The following is a 15,467-nucleotide window of genomic DNA, read 5'->3' as shown; positions in this document are numbered from 1 at the left end:
AAAGGTTCAATGTCATATTCAGTTTAGCTTTGCACTTTATCTTGCTTGATTGTTTCTGCCTTCTCAGTCTAGCTTTGCACTTTATGTTTGTTTCTTACTTTTTTATTGTTTCCTGTAATTATTTATAGGCCATCCATCAAGATGCCCTACTGTACTTGGCGTATCATGCTTAGATGAAGTAGTTTGATGATTATTTTTGATGTTTGGATTATAGTAACTTTGATTGTATGTTTATTAAGAACTTTAAGTGTTTATTTTATTATATGTATATGTTAAATCGGGTCGGGCTCGGTCGGATTTGTGTGGCCCTTGATCGGGACGGAGACCCGTGGATTATAACGGGGCGGGGATGGGGGAAAGAGTTCCCTCGATGTGCGGGGCGAGGGGCTCCCATTCAGGTGCGGGGCGGGGGCGAGGCAGCCATGATCCACCCCCGCCCCGCCCGTTGCCATCCCTAGTTATGAGCCAAGACCTAAAAAACACAAAGTCAACGCATAGTAACGGGAGTCGGGGTGTGTTTAGTGAATATCGGGGTGTGACGAAAGTTTTCCTTGGTCGATTGGGGATGTGTAAGCCTTGTATGGGCTCACAGTCTTAGGTCTCATTGGGATTGGGCCTTTTGTCTGTTATAAGCCCAAGTTCATTACCTGACGGTTCTGACTTGGGTTCTCATTGGGGAAGATGTGGGCCTAATAAGGGCTCAATTTGAAAAGGCTCAACATTTGTCTGTAAATAATCTTTTGACTTTTGAGGTCAGAGCTGTGTGAATCAAACGTCGGAAGCTGCAAGTGTATTCTCGGGGATCCATGGGAGCTCGCGCCGTTTATTCGAGGCTCTTCAACACTCTTCTCCGTCGAACTTCCGCTGACGTTTACGGCAACAATGTTTATCGCAGCTTCTCCACCGGTATTCTTCACCCTTTCTCTCTATCTATCTCATTTATTGTGGATTTTCGTTTGGTTGCTGAGAAATCGAATATCTTATGCTTTGCCACAAGCGATAAGCAACGCTGTTTTGCTTCAAATTCAGAGAGGGATAGAAGCTGCAGAAATTCAGATGCGGAAATTTTTTTCGTTTTGTTTTCTTTTGAAACGTAACAAGATTGTTGTGTCTTTATCGTATCACTATTAGGTAATTGAGAAGGAGTAAATGTGTTCCTCATGAACATTTAGGGTTTTGTGGATTCGCTGTACTGGTGGTAATTATGTGCAGGTTTTTTTTTTATATTTCCAAAAGTTTCAGGCTTTAATTGTCTATTTTCCCTGTTTTCTTGCTCATGCTCCCTTTTATTCTTTGCTTTGGTGCTCAAAATCAGAGAAAGAAAATTACTCGAAATTGAAAAATGGAGTATTTTGTTTAACTTATTTTTTTCTTGATTGGAATTTGAATTAACTCAGAAACAAACTCTAGTAACAATAGGAAGTTTGTGGATAGATGAGGCAATTTCAAACTTTCAACACAGTTTCTCACTTATATTTTTGGCACAATTGATGATACCATTGAATCACAGATCATCTTCTTGATGATGGCGGTTAAGATGGTTTAAGCAGAATGAGCATATCACTGCTACATTCATGTTGGTGCTTATCTTCATTTTTGCAGAACCTTGTGTTTTTTTCTTGGAAGGCCCTTCGAGCGGAATGAGTGATCTGTGGCCCTGATGGAGGCAAAATATATTAAGTTCCTACGACTATTTCTTACAGTTTCCATAGCTTCTATGCTTTTAATAACTTCTGGGAGTCTATGCAATGTTTGAAACTTTGGTTCATTTTTTCCTAGCCCAGCTAATTTCACTGTTTAGTGACTTTCCAATGATTTCACATTTCAAAACTTCCTCTCTTTTTTTCCCCTGTTTTGTAGTTGAGGCATTTGGAGAAGTACAAATTTTGCCTTACATTTTAGTTGTTTTAAATGATTTACAAAAATGGTTTTTGGACAAACTAAATTTGAAATCTTCAAATTGATCTGCAGAGCTAGAAAAACAGCATTGTGTTTTATATCTCGAAAGTAGAGCATATCAAAGCAAAGTAAGGAATCTTGCTGACTAAAGAGGATCACTCTTTTTTTGCTTTTTAGTAGCGAGTAGAAAATGGTGATCTAAAACTTCTTATTGCTTTGAGTATGCAGCGTACTTTTCATTTCAAGTTTTAGTTGGAGATTTTAGAAGTTGTTTCCCGAGGAACTCTAATAAGTAGTATATGCTATGCCCACCTTTTGTTCTTCTCTCTGGGGAATGGGTTTCATTCTACTTCACGAAAAGGTAGCAGTAGGCTTGATTAGTATGCAGCTCTATGCCAACATTTTGTTTCACTTTACTCAACTCAGTCAAAATCAGCTGTCTATAACGATCTCATTTCCTTTAAGAATTTACAGCAAGTGGGCGGGAGAATCTCACCGAGCTGTTGAACAGAATCTTAATGTATGTGTTTTTTTCTTTTTGGCTATTACAGACGTGGCTGCTGCAAATAATCAAACCTTGCTTGATAACATGAAAAGGGAGTTGCTACATCTCGATGTCACTTCACAAATTGGCAGTTGCATGCCACTTGCCGCTATGCGCATTGGAACAATTATTCATAACATTGAGGTGAACCCTGGTCAAGGTGGAAAACTGGTTCGAGCTGCAGGAACTTGTGCTAAGATCCTAAAGGATCCCAGATCAAGATACTGTTTGATAAAATTGCCTTCTGGTGATGAAAAGTTGATTGATTCTCGGTGCCGGGCCACAATTGGCACTGTGTCCAACCCAAGTCATGGGGCTCGGAAACTTAGAAAGGCTGGGCAGAGTCGGTGGTTGGGTCGAAGGCCTGTGGTTCGTGGTGTGGCCATGAATCCAGTAGATCATCCTCATGGAGGTGGTGAGGGAAAGAGCAAAAGTAGTGGTAATCATGGCAGGTTGTCCCAAACACCTTGGGGCAAGCCGTGCAAGGGTGGATACAAAACTGGACGACTCAAGCGCAAAACAAGTTCTGCTTGATTCACATTTCCATTTAAATCCTTTATCTAGAGCACATGTTTTCTTGTTTACACCCTCATAGCTGCTCTCAGACTTGACATGGTTATTGTATACATTTTAAGCTATCATTTTGTTGGTGAGAGACATGGTTCTAACTTCTATTCTATGGTTTACCGTCACTTTTGCTTATTTCTTCCTTGGTCAATGTCAATGCTATTGTTTGTGTGGCAGGTAGTGGCTTTGGTTGCATTGCGTTTCAAGAAAAAATGAGAATCCTGGTCTAGCTTTTGTTTAAACTATTAAAAGAGTAGATTCAGGGTGGAGCTTTGCATCAATACTTTAATCATGCTTTGATTGTGACTGATCATTTTCTGGTGGGCCTATTTTCTCATGTGCAATTATATATGTTTAGTACAATATATATGCAAGAAAAAACCTGTAAAGCTATGGAATGAATGGAGATGCGAGTTATGACTGTATTTGTGATATAAATTACATCAGGATTGTCTCGATGAGCAGCATGTATGCATTTAACACGATGAGCAATGAAGTTCACGTGAAACACCATTGTTTATAGAGGAGTCTTATGGATTTCATTGTTTGGTCTCGACTATCTCAAATGTTGAAATAGATGCATATGATTTCATATGGATTATGCGAGTCATGTGAGACTCCCGATTTCACATGGATCATGTGTTTATCTCAACATTTAGACAAAATGCTGGGTCAAAAAAAATACTTGGATGCTTCGCCTTTTTGTTGTTTATCAACTTAGTGTTTAAAGGCATTAAAGGAGGACATTAATTCAGTGCAGTTTCCATCATCATTCAGATTCTTTTTCTTTTTCTTTAGTTTCTAACCCTAAAGGTCGAACTGTTGGAAATAGTCAGCAACACTGAAATGAGAAAGACGAGTAAAAAACACATGAAGAACAAGGAGGTGGCCGTGGCGGTAGCAAAGAAACAGGCTTTTCTCCTTTAAAGCAAAAGAAACCGGCTTTAGCTTAGAACGCGTGCAAGCTCAGCCTTAGCTCCAACTTTTACAACTGTGTTTACAGTTTGTGGGTGTTCATTATCTTAGCCTTTTTGGGTTTCTCCTAATGAAGTAGACAATCAAGTTAACAAAACTTCCACCCAACCAAATTTTCACTGCTGATTCCCAAAAGTGTAACTTGATGGGTTTGAGCCTGTACCTTGCAGTCAACAGTCTCTCTTGAACATTTTTTTTCCCTCCCTCTCTAAAAGGATAAATATTTCAATCCCACTCCACTCCCAAAACGATGAAGAGAATCTATAAAGAAACTTCAGTAGATCTTACTTAAAATCCCTAAACTTGTTCACAACACAAACTACTAAACTACTCATCCCTTCAGAACATGAGCGAGTATACATGACCAAAATCAAGAGAAGCTAACCTAATAACATATGTATATTTAGCATCACCAACTAACTAAACGGCTCTATCTTCCTCATTAATAATTGTTGAGTTGCCCTCAGCCATAAATACCTTCACAAGTGGACACATGGGCTACTCACCTTTCTGAATGTGGCATGTCTTCAATGAGCCATAGAAATTGATCTTTCAAAGCCTTCCCATTTTATAACCTGACCTCAACTACTGAGCATTCACATTGTTGGCAAAGTAGACTTTCCATCCTCCACACCCACAAAAGATCAAAACCCCAAATAGGAACAACAGGGTAACAGCAACATTTGATAGTTTTGACTGTTTAAGTTCAATGTTTGGTAATTTGAGAAAGAGAGAGATTGGGACATCTAGGCCAGGTTTGGTTCTTCTTGTGGGCTTTTCCATTAAAAGCAGAGCCATCTTCACCTCCAACCTCCATTGTCTTATTTGGCTTTGATTATTTCATGATATATACACTCTTCTATTACTAATACCCACCAGCTTTACAAGTACCCATACAATAAATACTAGTAAATAAAACAGAGCAAAGCAAAAGCATACAAATTTACCAAAAAACCCCACAACTTGCTTTTGTTCCCTTACCAAACTTTACTCATCCACTACTCTTCCTCCTTCAGAGAGACTCACTGAACCATGTCACCAAATCATCCATTCCTTGTTTTTCTCTCACTTGCCCTCATCTTCTTTCCCCTTTTCTCTTCTCTACCCGACCCGCACCCGGACCCCGCGACGATCCAGCCATTCCTACTAAATTCATCACCACCCGCCACAATCCCAGCATTCCCAGAGCAATCCAACATAGCCGGATGCCCATTAGATCTCCCGGACGAGCTCTTCCGCGCCATAAAAGGCGCGTGTGGCACCAATGGCGGAAAAACCCATCTCAAACGCAACCGGTGCTGCCCAGTTCTGGCTTCATGGCTGTATTCCGCCTACTCAGCCACCGCACTCGGCGGGGCGGGTAGAGTAGGCCCGGCAGTTGCTGGTCACACCCAATCTTATGACATGCCTCTGCTTCCAGATGATTCTGAGACGTGTGTGGATAATTTGGGGAAGGCATTGAGTGATAAAGGTGTTGACTTGGTTAGGCCTAATGAGACTTGTGATGTGATGTATTGTTATTGTGGAATCAGATTGCACCCATTGAGTTGTCCTGAAGCTTTTTCTGTGAACCAGAGAGGGAAATTGGTTGGGGATAAGAGTGTGAAGAGATTGGAGAGGGATTGCTTGAGTAGTAGCACCAATGTTGATGAATTGCCAGGTCTTGGTGGCTGTTCTAAGTGCTTGAACAGCCTCTACAAGGTAAAATTGTATCTTCTTTCTTACTAATTGATTTGGTTGATTCTCTTGGAAATTATTTCTATTAAATGGGTTTTCTGTGGTTCTTCTGATTCATGCTTTGATGGGTATGGAACAAGATTGAAAATTGAGGAGGAATTTGTGGTTCCTTCTCTGTTTTCTTCTACATGTTTGGTAATTTGGGAAAGTCGTGTTTTTTTCTGCTTTAATTATGCTTCTTTTGGAGTATTTTATTAGGGCCATTATATGTGGTGCCAAATTGTGAAAGACTTGGCTGCAATGCAAAGGTTTTATCAACTCAAAATCCATTTTGATTTTACCATATTTTGTTTCATTGAGTCGAGAGATCTTTTTCTTTATCTCATACCTCATCTATGCAGTTTTTCTTCCTTTATAGTTAGTTTATACTAGCCAAGAACCCATTTTTATGTATTAAATGGTACAATTGTTGGTTAGACTATTCGCATGAACTTAGAATCTGACTTCTTCATTGGTTAGATTACTTAATGTTGTTAGATAAACCAGGTTAGAAACAACATTTTTGATGTGATGTTGCACCAAACATGTAGTCCATTCAAAGGACAATTTGCCTTACTCGGTGGGTTGATTTTCTAATTGACAATTACACAACATGATGCAGCTTAACAGCAACAAGACTTCAACTTCAAGCAAATTGGAGGACAGGACCTCTAAAATGCAGAATAAAGATTGCCAACTCATGGGTCTCACTTGGCTCCTCTCAAAGAATCGAACAGCTTACATTCACACTGTTTCAACAGTTGTACGCGCGATTATGATGAGCAACGATGGATCCAATCCTCGGTCCTGCACTCTGGACAGCGATGGAATGCCCTTGGCCGTCGATTCCTCAGAATTCTCTGATCGCTCATCTTCAAAAAGAACCGTGGTTTACAGCTCTGTTTTGGTCTCCATTGTGTCACTATGCTTGTCATATATGCGCTTCATCCTATAGGAGATAAAGAGTACCCAAAAAATCTTTCAAATGTAACAACTCCAAGTCCAAGTCCTGTTTTGTATCGTTTGTTTGATTGATTAGGGTTTGTGGAGAAGGTGTTGGGATTGTGTATGACGTGGGTCTCCATGGCATGGCATGTGCCGTAGAGTCAGAGTAATGCTTTGTCTTGGAGAAACAATGTTTGTGGTGTTTTTGGTTTAGCTTGTTGGGTGGCATTGTGTGTTGGAGAGGCCTCCATGACAGTTGTGTTATCACGAGAACATCTCACAAACAAAATTTTATTTTATTTTTAACAAATAACTCATTCAAGATACGATCATATTGGATCTCGGTCTTACATGAAAAAAAAATTTGTTGGACGTGGGAGTTGAACTTTGCCTTTATATCTTTTATGGCATTTTATTTTATCTTTTATGGCATTTGAAGCTGGCTATATATGACATTTGAAGCTAATCAAGACAGAAAGAACATTGAATGTGAGTTTGCATATAATGTCATTTTGTTTATTAATAGATTCTTTGCATTGTTTATTGTCAAATTCACTGACTGGGTTGGATAGTGTTTCCTAATCAACTGCGTTGGATAGGTTAGAGTCTGAAGCCGAGACTAGCCCAAGCCCATTCTGAAGCCCAACTTCGAACAACATTGTTTTGGGCTTTTGAATTACGAAGTTAATCCGTCTCGGTCCCAATAGCCGTTATGTGGTAATCTAGTGCTCTCAGTTCCATTGTTGGCAGACCATGAGACCATCCCTCCACCCAAAACCCGTCGATCAGTCGATCTTCCTGCGGGTCTCAGTTAGATATTGCATTTTCATGTGATGCCGGGTGCATCCGTGCATGTAAAACATTTTTCAATCCGGCCTATGGACTTCTACACTTTCTGAGGGTTGGGCCCAATCAATACCTGGTCCATGATATTCATTATCTTCATAGAAAGGCCCGATACTCGGTCAACCCAAATAGGCCAGGCCTAACTATTATAGCCCATGAACCGGATCCTCATACTTGGCCCATTTAATTCCAAATTTCTGTTGTTTCATAACCTCAATAAACAAAAAAACTCTCGCCTATCGAAGTTCCGTTAAAAAAAAAATCTATATATACAAAACGCATATATATATATATACACATATAGGGCTTCTCAGGTGAGTGATCCCTCACTTTATTTAAAATACAGGATCCATCTAACACCATTCACGGGTGAGCCCCATCACATGTGGGGGTCACATTTACACATAATGAATGGTGTTAGATGGATCCCTCATTTTAAATAAAGTGAGGGATCCCTCACTTGAGAATTTTCATATATATATATATATATATCAGCCTTTGTAACATTGACATACAAAACTATATATATATATATATATATATCAGCCTATGTTACATTGACATTACTTTACTCATCAACACAAAACCATCTCATGTAGCAGACCTCAAGTACAGGGGAATGCAGTTCCTTGGATTAGGTGGTGAATCCCAAACAGAGAATGCACTTGAGCATCTCATCCATTTCTTTGTCGTACCGGGGAAATGTCGGTCGATTACATCCTTCAAGGTTTCTGTATTGTTCACCCTCTCAAGACCTTTGTCAGTGTAAGTTTGGGAGTTGAAGTTGGTTGTGAAAAAGCGATCGGCTTCCAATCTCCTGCACATATGAATCCTTCTATGAGTCTTGATTGAAACTAACATGTGCAAAGCTAGATTGAATGTGCTTGTCCAGGAAGAGATTGGACATTGGGCATACCTTGATGCAATTAGTAGAAAGATAAAAAAAGCAGTCTCACTGATAGCAAAGCCTTTGATTTTCTTTTCGGCATGTAGACCGACTTGCAGGTCTAGCTTCTCCACATCATTTCCATACACATCGAGGAGAACTTCGATGACATCTTCGTCGTCTGTCAAATCTTCCCACTTGGTTATTGGAATCATTAGTAAGTTCCTTCTGAACTCATTGTATCTTGCAACTCCTCTCTCCCTATCTCTATAAACTAGTTAAGCAAAAAACTTGAATCAGGATCAACTATGGATGAGAACAGAATACAACAAAAGAGCGAGTGAATTACTTTCCATAGCGGCTAAATCAACTGGGTCTGGTCTGTCTTCTCCATTAACATCATGAGCTACAAGGTTTCTCATCCATGAAGGATAGTTCCATAATGTGATAGCTCCACAGGCTTGATGCCCCATTGACACCATCATCTGCTCCACCCCAATTTTCGACAATCTCCGTTCACCATTTTTCCCTGCCATCTCCATCATAGGCACCCTAAAAAAAAAAGCCAGCCACACTTGCCATCAAAATCATGAGTTTATGCCATTATTGACGCTAAGCTAAAAATGAGTGACAGGAAATTACTCTTCTGATATTGGAGGGCATTTGTCTTCGGAAGTAGTTGTTGATTTGATATTCCTTAAAATGAGTTTATCTGGCAGAAGGGTGTGCATTCTGTAGACGCTTACAAATTCTTCGGTTAGTGAATAAGGAACCCCATGATCTCTTGGCTTCTTAACACCAACCAATCCACTTAGTATCGGTCCCAATATGTGCCCGAAAAAATCCTTAAATTTCTTCCCCAGAAATCCGTACCTGCTCCAAACACAGTTCATAAGACAGACTATCATGAATCATCTGCAAGTAGAAACTTTTACTTGTATTCCTCCTACTCAGGTCTTTGAATAGCCTTACCAGTTAATCCTCATCCCTGCCAGAAGAGTATCAGTCTTTAGGAGCTCTACAGTCCAATCGATAGTGTGAATTTTCGCAATGACAGCTGAAGTCACCAATCTAGCATGCCGATAGAGTTTCTCGTCATCAAAATCAGGGTAATGCTCCTGACCAAAAATAAAGAGTAATAGGCAAGATTCCACAATCATCACTCAAAAACATGAAATGTGTACTAGATGATTCTAAAACTTTTCAAGCTTAAATACATGAAGAAATGCAAAAGAGAAACACACCTTCAGCATATCACATACAGCGTTGTGTTCTTTGACAAACAAGGCTTGTAGGAGAGTAAAACCTGCCCAGCAGTTCCTAACATCACCTGAGATGGGAATTCCCTTCTCATCATGCTCAAGAAGTCCATCTTCTGATATTTTCAACTTCCCATCTTTGAAAGTTCTCACTCTTCTCATACCGTCCTCATTATTTCCATAGATTACACTCCCATCCCTGCCAAAATTTTTTTAATTCATTTCACATAATTGACCATGTTTGCAAAAGTTGAAGCTAAAGATTTTCAGAACTAAAAGGGCCATACCACCAAGGAGTTCTTGTATTGAGAGATCCAGTCTTTACATGAGGTGAACCTGTAGAAACTCCCTTGGTCCTATAAAACTTGAATGACTTCAATGGACATCCATTCGCAACTTCATCAGGTGCTTTGATTTCGACCTGTCGAACTACAATATTAAGTTTCCTTGCATACATCCCCTGTATATATGTGTAATAAACTACAAACCAAACCCAAAATCTATAGTCTCCCTCAGTCAAGTGGTTCTGCTTTTAGCAAAACAAAACAAAATGATATCTTTTTTGAGGCATTTCAACAAATACCTGTTGGGTGTCCTCCAGATGATCAATCCAGTCATGAATCATGAACTGTATCCATGAACAAGCTATCATATTGAACTGCTTCCCATTATCTATAAACTCTCTTCTTGCAAAGAGCTTTGTGGCCACAACTGTAGGATGAGGGTCCAACAACTGCAGACAAAAAAAATCAATCAATTAAATGAAAAGAATAGCAAAAGAGAGACATTAACTGTTTCTCAGTAAGAATGTCAGAAGTTGCTATCTGTTCCTATCCATAAAAATATCCCAATTCACGTTTTGATACCCAGATTTGGATAATTAACTGAAACCTCATGTTGTTAATAAAAAGTGTCTTACTCCATATTGAGAAGTTGAAGGAGGCATATTGCGGCCAAAAAAGGTTCCTTGGCTACCGATTATGTCATCACTAGGATGATTACAAGTCCCATCAGCCGTTCGATATGAATACTCTTCTGTATCATAATCTTGACCCTTGATTTGTCCCACATGAAAAAGATTGTATCTTTGGTGCAAATGCCTTCTGATTCCCAAGTAAGCAACTCCCAGTAATACTGGTAGCTTGTGCCACAAATCCAGTTTGTCTACAATGTGTATAACCTGATAACACACAACATTCAGAAGAAGAAAAAAAAAACTAAAACCGTAAAACTACATATAGATGATCCATCCACCTAAAGAAGTAAGAAATGGGTACTTACATAGAACAACAGTGTGTCAAGCGGAGTCATTTTGGCTACAATATGCCTAAGTTCGGGATGGACGGAGAAGAAAGTAGTGGAAAATAAAGAGAATGCCATGGTTTTTATTGAAGCTTTAAAAAGGCTCAGTACTGACTTTGATTGACTAGTTGAAGGGCTATTTATATTCAAAGATGGGAGTTTGGTCTTGTACAATACAGGTATATATATACAGACGTGTACTTATCTGTGCAACCTGTCAATATACCGGCCAATTATACAAGCATATAAAACTCTATATTTTGATGAACACTGATAGCTATCTCCCTTACCCTTACCTCCATTGAATGCATGTATTTTTTTTTTATCTTGGCCATTAAATGCATGAATACGTATGTGTCAAAAAAACACTAGTTGCATCTCTCTATACGGCTCTTCTTGGTTAAATGGTTATGGGCTGTGTAGATTTGGGCTTGTTTTGGAGATCCAAGTGTTCGTCATAGCGACACTACATATGTGTGTTTCACCAGAATTTTGAGAGTAGCAATAAGTAATGAGGGTTGGCTTCTTGAGTACTAATAACAATGGTACATTTTTTCAACAATATTATAAGTACACGGAGATGCGATCTCTGCATAATTCATAATAAGTTGTTGGCTGGGCTGAACTTTCTGAACTAGATGTCATGGTGAAACAATAATCTTCTCCAACTGTGCGTGTTGTCTTCTCCAACCATGTGTTTTGTTGGGGCTGGAGTAACGGGTTCCCCTAAGAGCAGTAATCATCGTTCAAACCGAACATTGCACAGCAATGAGTACTCTCATGGTCATCGTTAATACATACATACATACATACATATATATACATACATACATACATACATATTCGTGTGTGTTTCTTGAATGAGTTACTCGTTAAAAGAAACACACACACACATATATATTTTAGTCTATACGTACATACACTAGTTTATACATACACATTGGCATTAAAGTGGTTATTTATGACAACGTATCACATATTAATTGGGCCCAATTTGGTTGTGGCTGACTGAGAGGAGAATATAATCGTATGGTTTGTCCTTATAGGTGTTAATAACGGTGTACAAGTGAATTGGTTATTAACCTGTTCACTTGTATACCATCGGATTCATCTGACAGTTCTCAATCCCCAGATTCACTTTTATTCTAACTTTACTTTTTGGCTTTGTAATCCCCTACCTCATACTTGTCCCTCTTCTCTTCACTCTCCCTACATTTTCTCTCTCCTAAGCTACGCATCTCATCGGCGCAAGCTCCTCCTCGTCAATGAGCTTATGGAGAATTACAGCACTATTGTACTGCTCCATCGCTAGTGAACTCAAGGTCGAGATGGACTGTGATTTAGGGGGTGAGCACTATTGAACAAGAACTTATGGAGAATTGCAGCACTATTGTACATTTTCTCTCTCCTAGTCTTTGATTGATTGTCATTTCAAAGGCAAAATTGGTCTTGCCAGAGTGAAGAGTGAGGATCTACCGGAGGAGAGAAAGGAGGTCGGAGAAGATAATTCTCTAAACATTTAACTAATGTAAAGGTGGATTTAGGGGAGATCAGATAATATCTGACGGTTCACAAAGTGAACATGTTAATAACTTGTTGACTAGTGAACCCGCTCCCCCCTCAATGCCCATGGGGGACACATATTTAAGAGATGATAAGTAGTGGTGTTTCTTTTGACATACATAGAAGATGCGAAAGTTGTACTAGAACATATCGCCCTACTCCACATGCAACAATCAACACATGGCTTGCAAGTTGTAGATATTTTACAAAGAAAAACTAATACAGAAGTGATAAATATCCCAATAAAAAAATCTCAGTAGTGGATGTGTCATTCTCCGATTTAATCATCACGTTTCGTGAGTCCCTACAATTACATTAATCAAGGGACAACATTCACTACTGGGATAACTGAGATGTTTTTTATTGGGATCCTTAACATTTTTAAACTAATTATTAATGGCGAAGGTTGATGCACGTGACAAAGTTAGTATCCGATTTACAGACACGTGAGCCCTAGTCATATTTGATTCGAGTGGGCAAGCCAAAATGTTTGGCAAAACCACCAAGTAATATTCGAAAGATAAATTTTATTTACACACCACAAAAACACTATCTTTACACTACTTTTTAATTTTTTTTATAGTTTACATAAATATATTTGTGTACAATGACATATTAACCCTTAAACTAAAAATTTAAAATAAATAATTTTTACATATTTCATCTAAATAATCATTCAGTTTCTCCGTGTCTGAAATTAATTAAATATCAGCCATCTATTTCATCTAATGGTTAAGATTTAATATCAATTCATCACCTCTTAAATCTGTTCTAGGTTTCTTTCTATGCTCTCTTAGTCTCTTATCACAAAATTAGTTCTCGACCAGACAAGGTAGGAGACCGCTATGGGCGATTCTCCTCATGGATGACGACCACTCTCATGTCCAACTTCTTGCTCTTTCTAATGAGGTTGGTTTGTTACCTGAGTGATAAGCCCCTCACCACAAACCAACATTGTTTAACTGAGAAGAGCTGGTTGCCATGTCGGATCGCATAAATCGTGGTTGTACTCTCTACTCTCGCACAAGCTTGAAAAAACATAACTGTCTCTCTAAATCTGAAAAATGCCTTAAAGAGTGATATTTGACCCAGAAAAACACTTTGAGAGTTGGGATCCCATGTTGGGCTCGGTCCTCTTCCCACTGGCGATTGTTGTGCCGTCTCCAGTGAGACTGGCGGTCGCTTACACTGTCCGATGGAGAATTAATTTTGAGAGTGAATGGGTAAGAGAGAAACCTAGAAGGAGCTTGGTGATTTGGGAGATGATTTAATCATGTTGAATCTCAAAAAGGGATTGCTCCAAATTCGTATAAAAAATCTTCACGGAAGCGAGATCAAAGGAAAAATGGGTGTTGTTGATGGTGTGTCAAAGAACATGAGAGAGACATGTTTGTTAATGGTGCTGGAGAGAAATATATGTCACTTGGAGGATCATTAGATAAAATGAATGAATAAGATTTAAAAATTCCAACTAACTAGTTGCATGCTCGCGTTTCGCGCGACACATAATTAATTTAAAAAATAAAGATTTTTGATAATTTTTCTATACTTTTTTACCATGATGAACAACAGAGCCTGAATTATAGAAAATGAAGATAATTGTGAGATGAACAAATAACTACAATACCTTTTTCTCAATATGTTAAGAAATAATTTTCTAAGAGGGAGCGAAAAATTTGATGTATAAGGAAAAAAATATGCTTAGAGTTTAACAATTATTGTTTGCGTTGGTTTTTTGAACAAAGTTATAAAATAACTAAAAAACATCTCATAAATTCTAAATTCTATAGAAAATATAGCGCACCTCCTTTGTCTCCTAATTTTTACATCTCATTTATTATTGTTTCTTATGTCAGCAAGCCACAATTTTTCATACTATGTCAATAAACATATATAATATATCATTTGTTGTACTCTGTATCTCACATTTGATTAAATTTATCATTTGTACGATCATCCACTAAGGGATTATCTTATACGTGATCATCTGCTATGAAATCTCTTAAGAATACATCCTAAACTGGATCTTTTTCATCATCAGAGTTTATTGAATTGTATAATCTGGTTGTTGTTTGACAATTAATTCCATGATTTGTAGGGTCATATCGTTAGGAATTTTGTTGAAATTGTTCATTTTTCCCATTTTTGTAATATCTCTTAGAACTTTATTGTGATATTGTATGTTTTTGTGTGTTATTTTATACCTATATTGTGAATATGTTTCATTTAAGCTTTTATCTTTTTGTTTTTCTATGCAATTAATAGGTGATAATTGATATGACTATTTGTTGTATTATTAAATATGATTTTAAAATTATTCGTATATTATTACTGTATGTACTTGTGGGTCTTAAAATTATTCAATATATTTAACTTTTTCTTTTGTCCATTACTTTTTGTTTTTTGTGTAGATTTTTTTTAAAGGCATCCACGTGACACGAAGGAGAACCCTTTTGGATGCTCCGTTATATATATATAGATTGATTGATTCCAGCCAATATTGAGCTGTAGTTAATTTGCGTGTAAACTTAACAAACTAATTCCTAATATTTTACAAAGCAAGGGTTTTTTTTTTTTTGTATATTCATCACATTTTTGTGTTTAAATTTAGAATTTTTTGGTGTAAATTTATAATGTTTAAAAAGTGGTGTAAAGATAATAGATTGTTGGTGTGTAGATAAAATTTCTTTATTCCAAAATACTAGAGTAGTCCTTGATCCAGATGTCCTCATGGCCTTTTTGTTGTAATTCAAGTATCAATTTAAGGAAAGGTTCGAAAATGACGACATTGGAGCAGAATCATAAAGAAAAATGTTTGATCATATAATCAGCTTCAAATTTTTCCTACGTAAATTAATTTACGCAGAAATGCTACTAGTCCCAGCAAAAGTTGTTCCAGCAATCCCAGTGTTGAGGTGGCTCATGACATAGATAAAATATGTGGATCCCATTTTAACTTAAGTTA

The 15,467-nt window shown here is 37.9% G+C and overlaps 3 protein-coding genes across 3 annotated transcripts; 2 read left to right on the top strand and 1 right to left on the bottom strand.

Moving 5' to 3' along the window:
- The first annotated feature begins 757 nt into the window (after window positions 1-757).
- On the top strand, window positions 758-3,145 carry LOC120016103 (60S ribosomal protein L2, mitochondrial). The gene is made up of 2 exons (XM_038868709.1): window positions 758-906; window positions 2,451-3,145. The coding sequence occupies exons 1-2, from the start codon at window positions 807-809 to the stop codon at window positions 2,975-2,977; spliced, it is 627 nt and encodes a 208-aa protein (XP_038724637.1). The 5' UTR covers window positions 758-806; the 3' UTR covers window positions 2,978-3,145.
- Window positions 3,146-4,949: 1,804 nt separating this feature from the next.
- Window positions 4,950-6,956, top strand: LOC120016255 (uncharacterized GPI-anchored protein At4g28100-like). Its single transcript, XM_038868937.1, has 2 exons — window positions 4,950-5,686; window positions 6,324-6,956. Exons 1-2 carry the CDS (start codon window positions 5,018-5,020, stop codon window positions 6,654-6,656), a joined length of 1,002 nt encoding a protein of 333 aa, XP_038724865.1. The 5' UTR covers window positions 4,950-5,017; the 3' UTR covers window positions 6,657-6,956.
- Window positions 6,957-8,011: 1,055 nt separating this feature from the next.
- Window positions 8,012-11,033, bottom strand: LOC120016501 (alpha-dioxygenase 2-like). The gene is made up of 10 exons (XM_038869311.1): window positions 10,919-11,033; window positions 10,557-10,817; window positions 10,221-10,370; window positions 9,925-10,058; window positions 9,623-9,836; window positions 9,351-9,496; window positions 9,021-9,251; window positions 8,728-8,930; window positions 8,409-8,652; window positions 8,012-8,309 (listed from the first exon to the last, which is right to left on the bottom strand). Exons 1-10 carry the CDS (start codon window positions 11,015-11,017, stop codon window positions 8,084-8,086), a joined length of 1,908 nt encoding a protein of 635 aa, XP_038725239.1. The 5' UTR covers window positions 11,018-11,033; the 3' UTR covers window positions 8,012-8,083.
- Window positions 11,034-15,467: the final 4,434 nt, after the last annotated feature.

Source organism: Tripterygium wilfordii, chromosome 15 (genome assembly GCF_013401445.1).
Source record: "Tripterygium wilfordii isolate XIE 37 chromosome 15, ASM1340144v1, whole genome shotgun sequence".
Classification (NCBI taxonomy): Eukaryota; Viridiplantae; Streptophyta; class Magnoliopsida; order Celastrales; family Celastraceae; genus Tripterygium; species Tripterygium wilfordii.
The sequence above is the reverse complement of the archived record's forward strand: the minus strand, read 5'-3'. Positions and strand labels throughout refer to the sequence as shown.

What these genes read in the sequence shown, in the direction of transcription:
- LOC120016103 (XM_038868709.1), top strand. Translation starts at nt 807, where the DNA reads ATGGGAGCTCGCGCCGTTTATTCGAGGCTCTTCAACACTCTTCTCCGT. An exon ending in TTATCGCAGCTTCTCCACCG is followed by an intron (nt 907 to 2,450) that starts GTATTCTTCACC and finishes TGGCTATTACAG; the next exon opens with ACGTGGCTGCTGCAAATAAT.
- LOC120016255 (XM_038868937.1), top strand. Translation starts at nt 5,018, where the DNA reads ATGTCACCAAATCATCCATTCCTTGTTTTTCTCTCACTTGCCCTCATC. An exon ending in GCTTGAACAGCCTCTACAAG is followed by an intron (nt 5,687 to 6,323) that starts GTAAAATTGTAT and finishes AACATGATGCAG; the next exon opens with CTTAACAGCAACAAGACTTC.
- LOC120016501 (XM_038869311.1), bottom strand. Translation starts at nt 11,017, where the DNA reads ATGGCATTCTCTTTATTTTCCACTACTTTCTTCTCCGTCCATCCCGAA. An exon ending in AATACAAGAACTCCTTGGTG is followed by an intron (nt 9,837 to 9,924) that starts GTATGGCCCTTT and finishes AAATTTTGGCAG; the next exon opens with GGATGGGAGTGTAATCTATG. An exon ending in CTGTATGTGATATGCTGAAG is followed by an intron (nt 9,497 to 9,622) that starts GTGTGTTTCTCT and finishes ATTTTTGGTCAG; the next exon opens with GAGCATTACCCTGATTTTGA.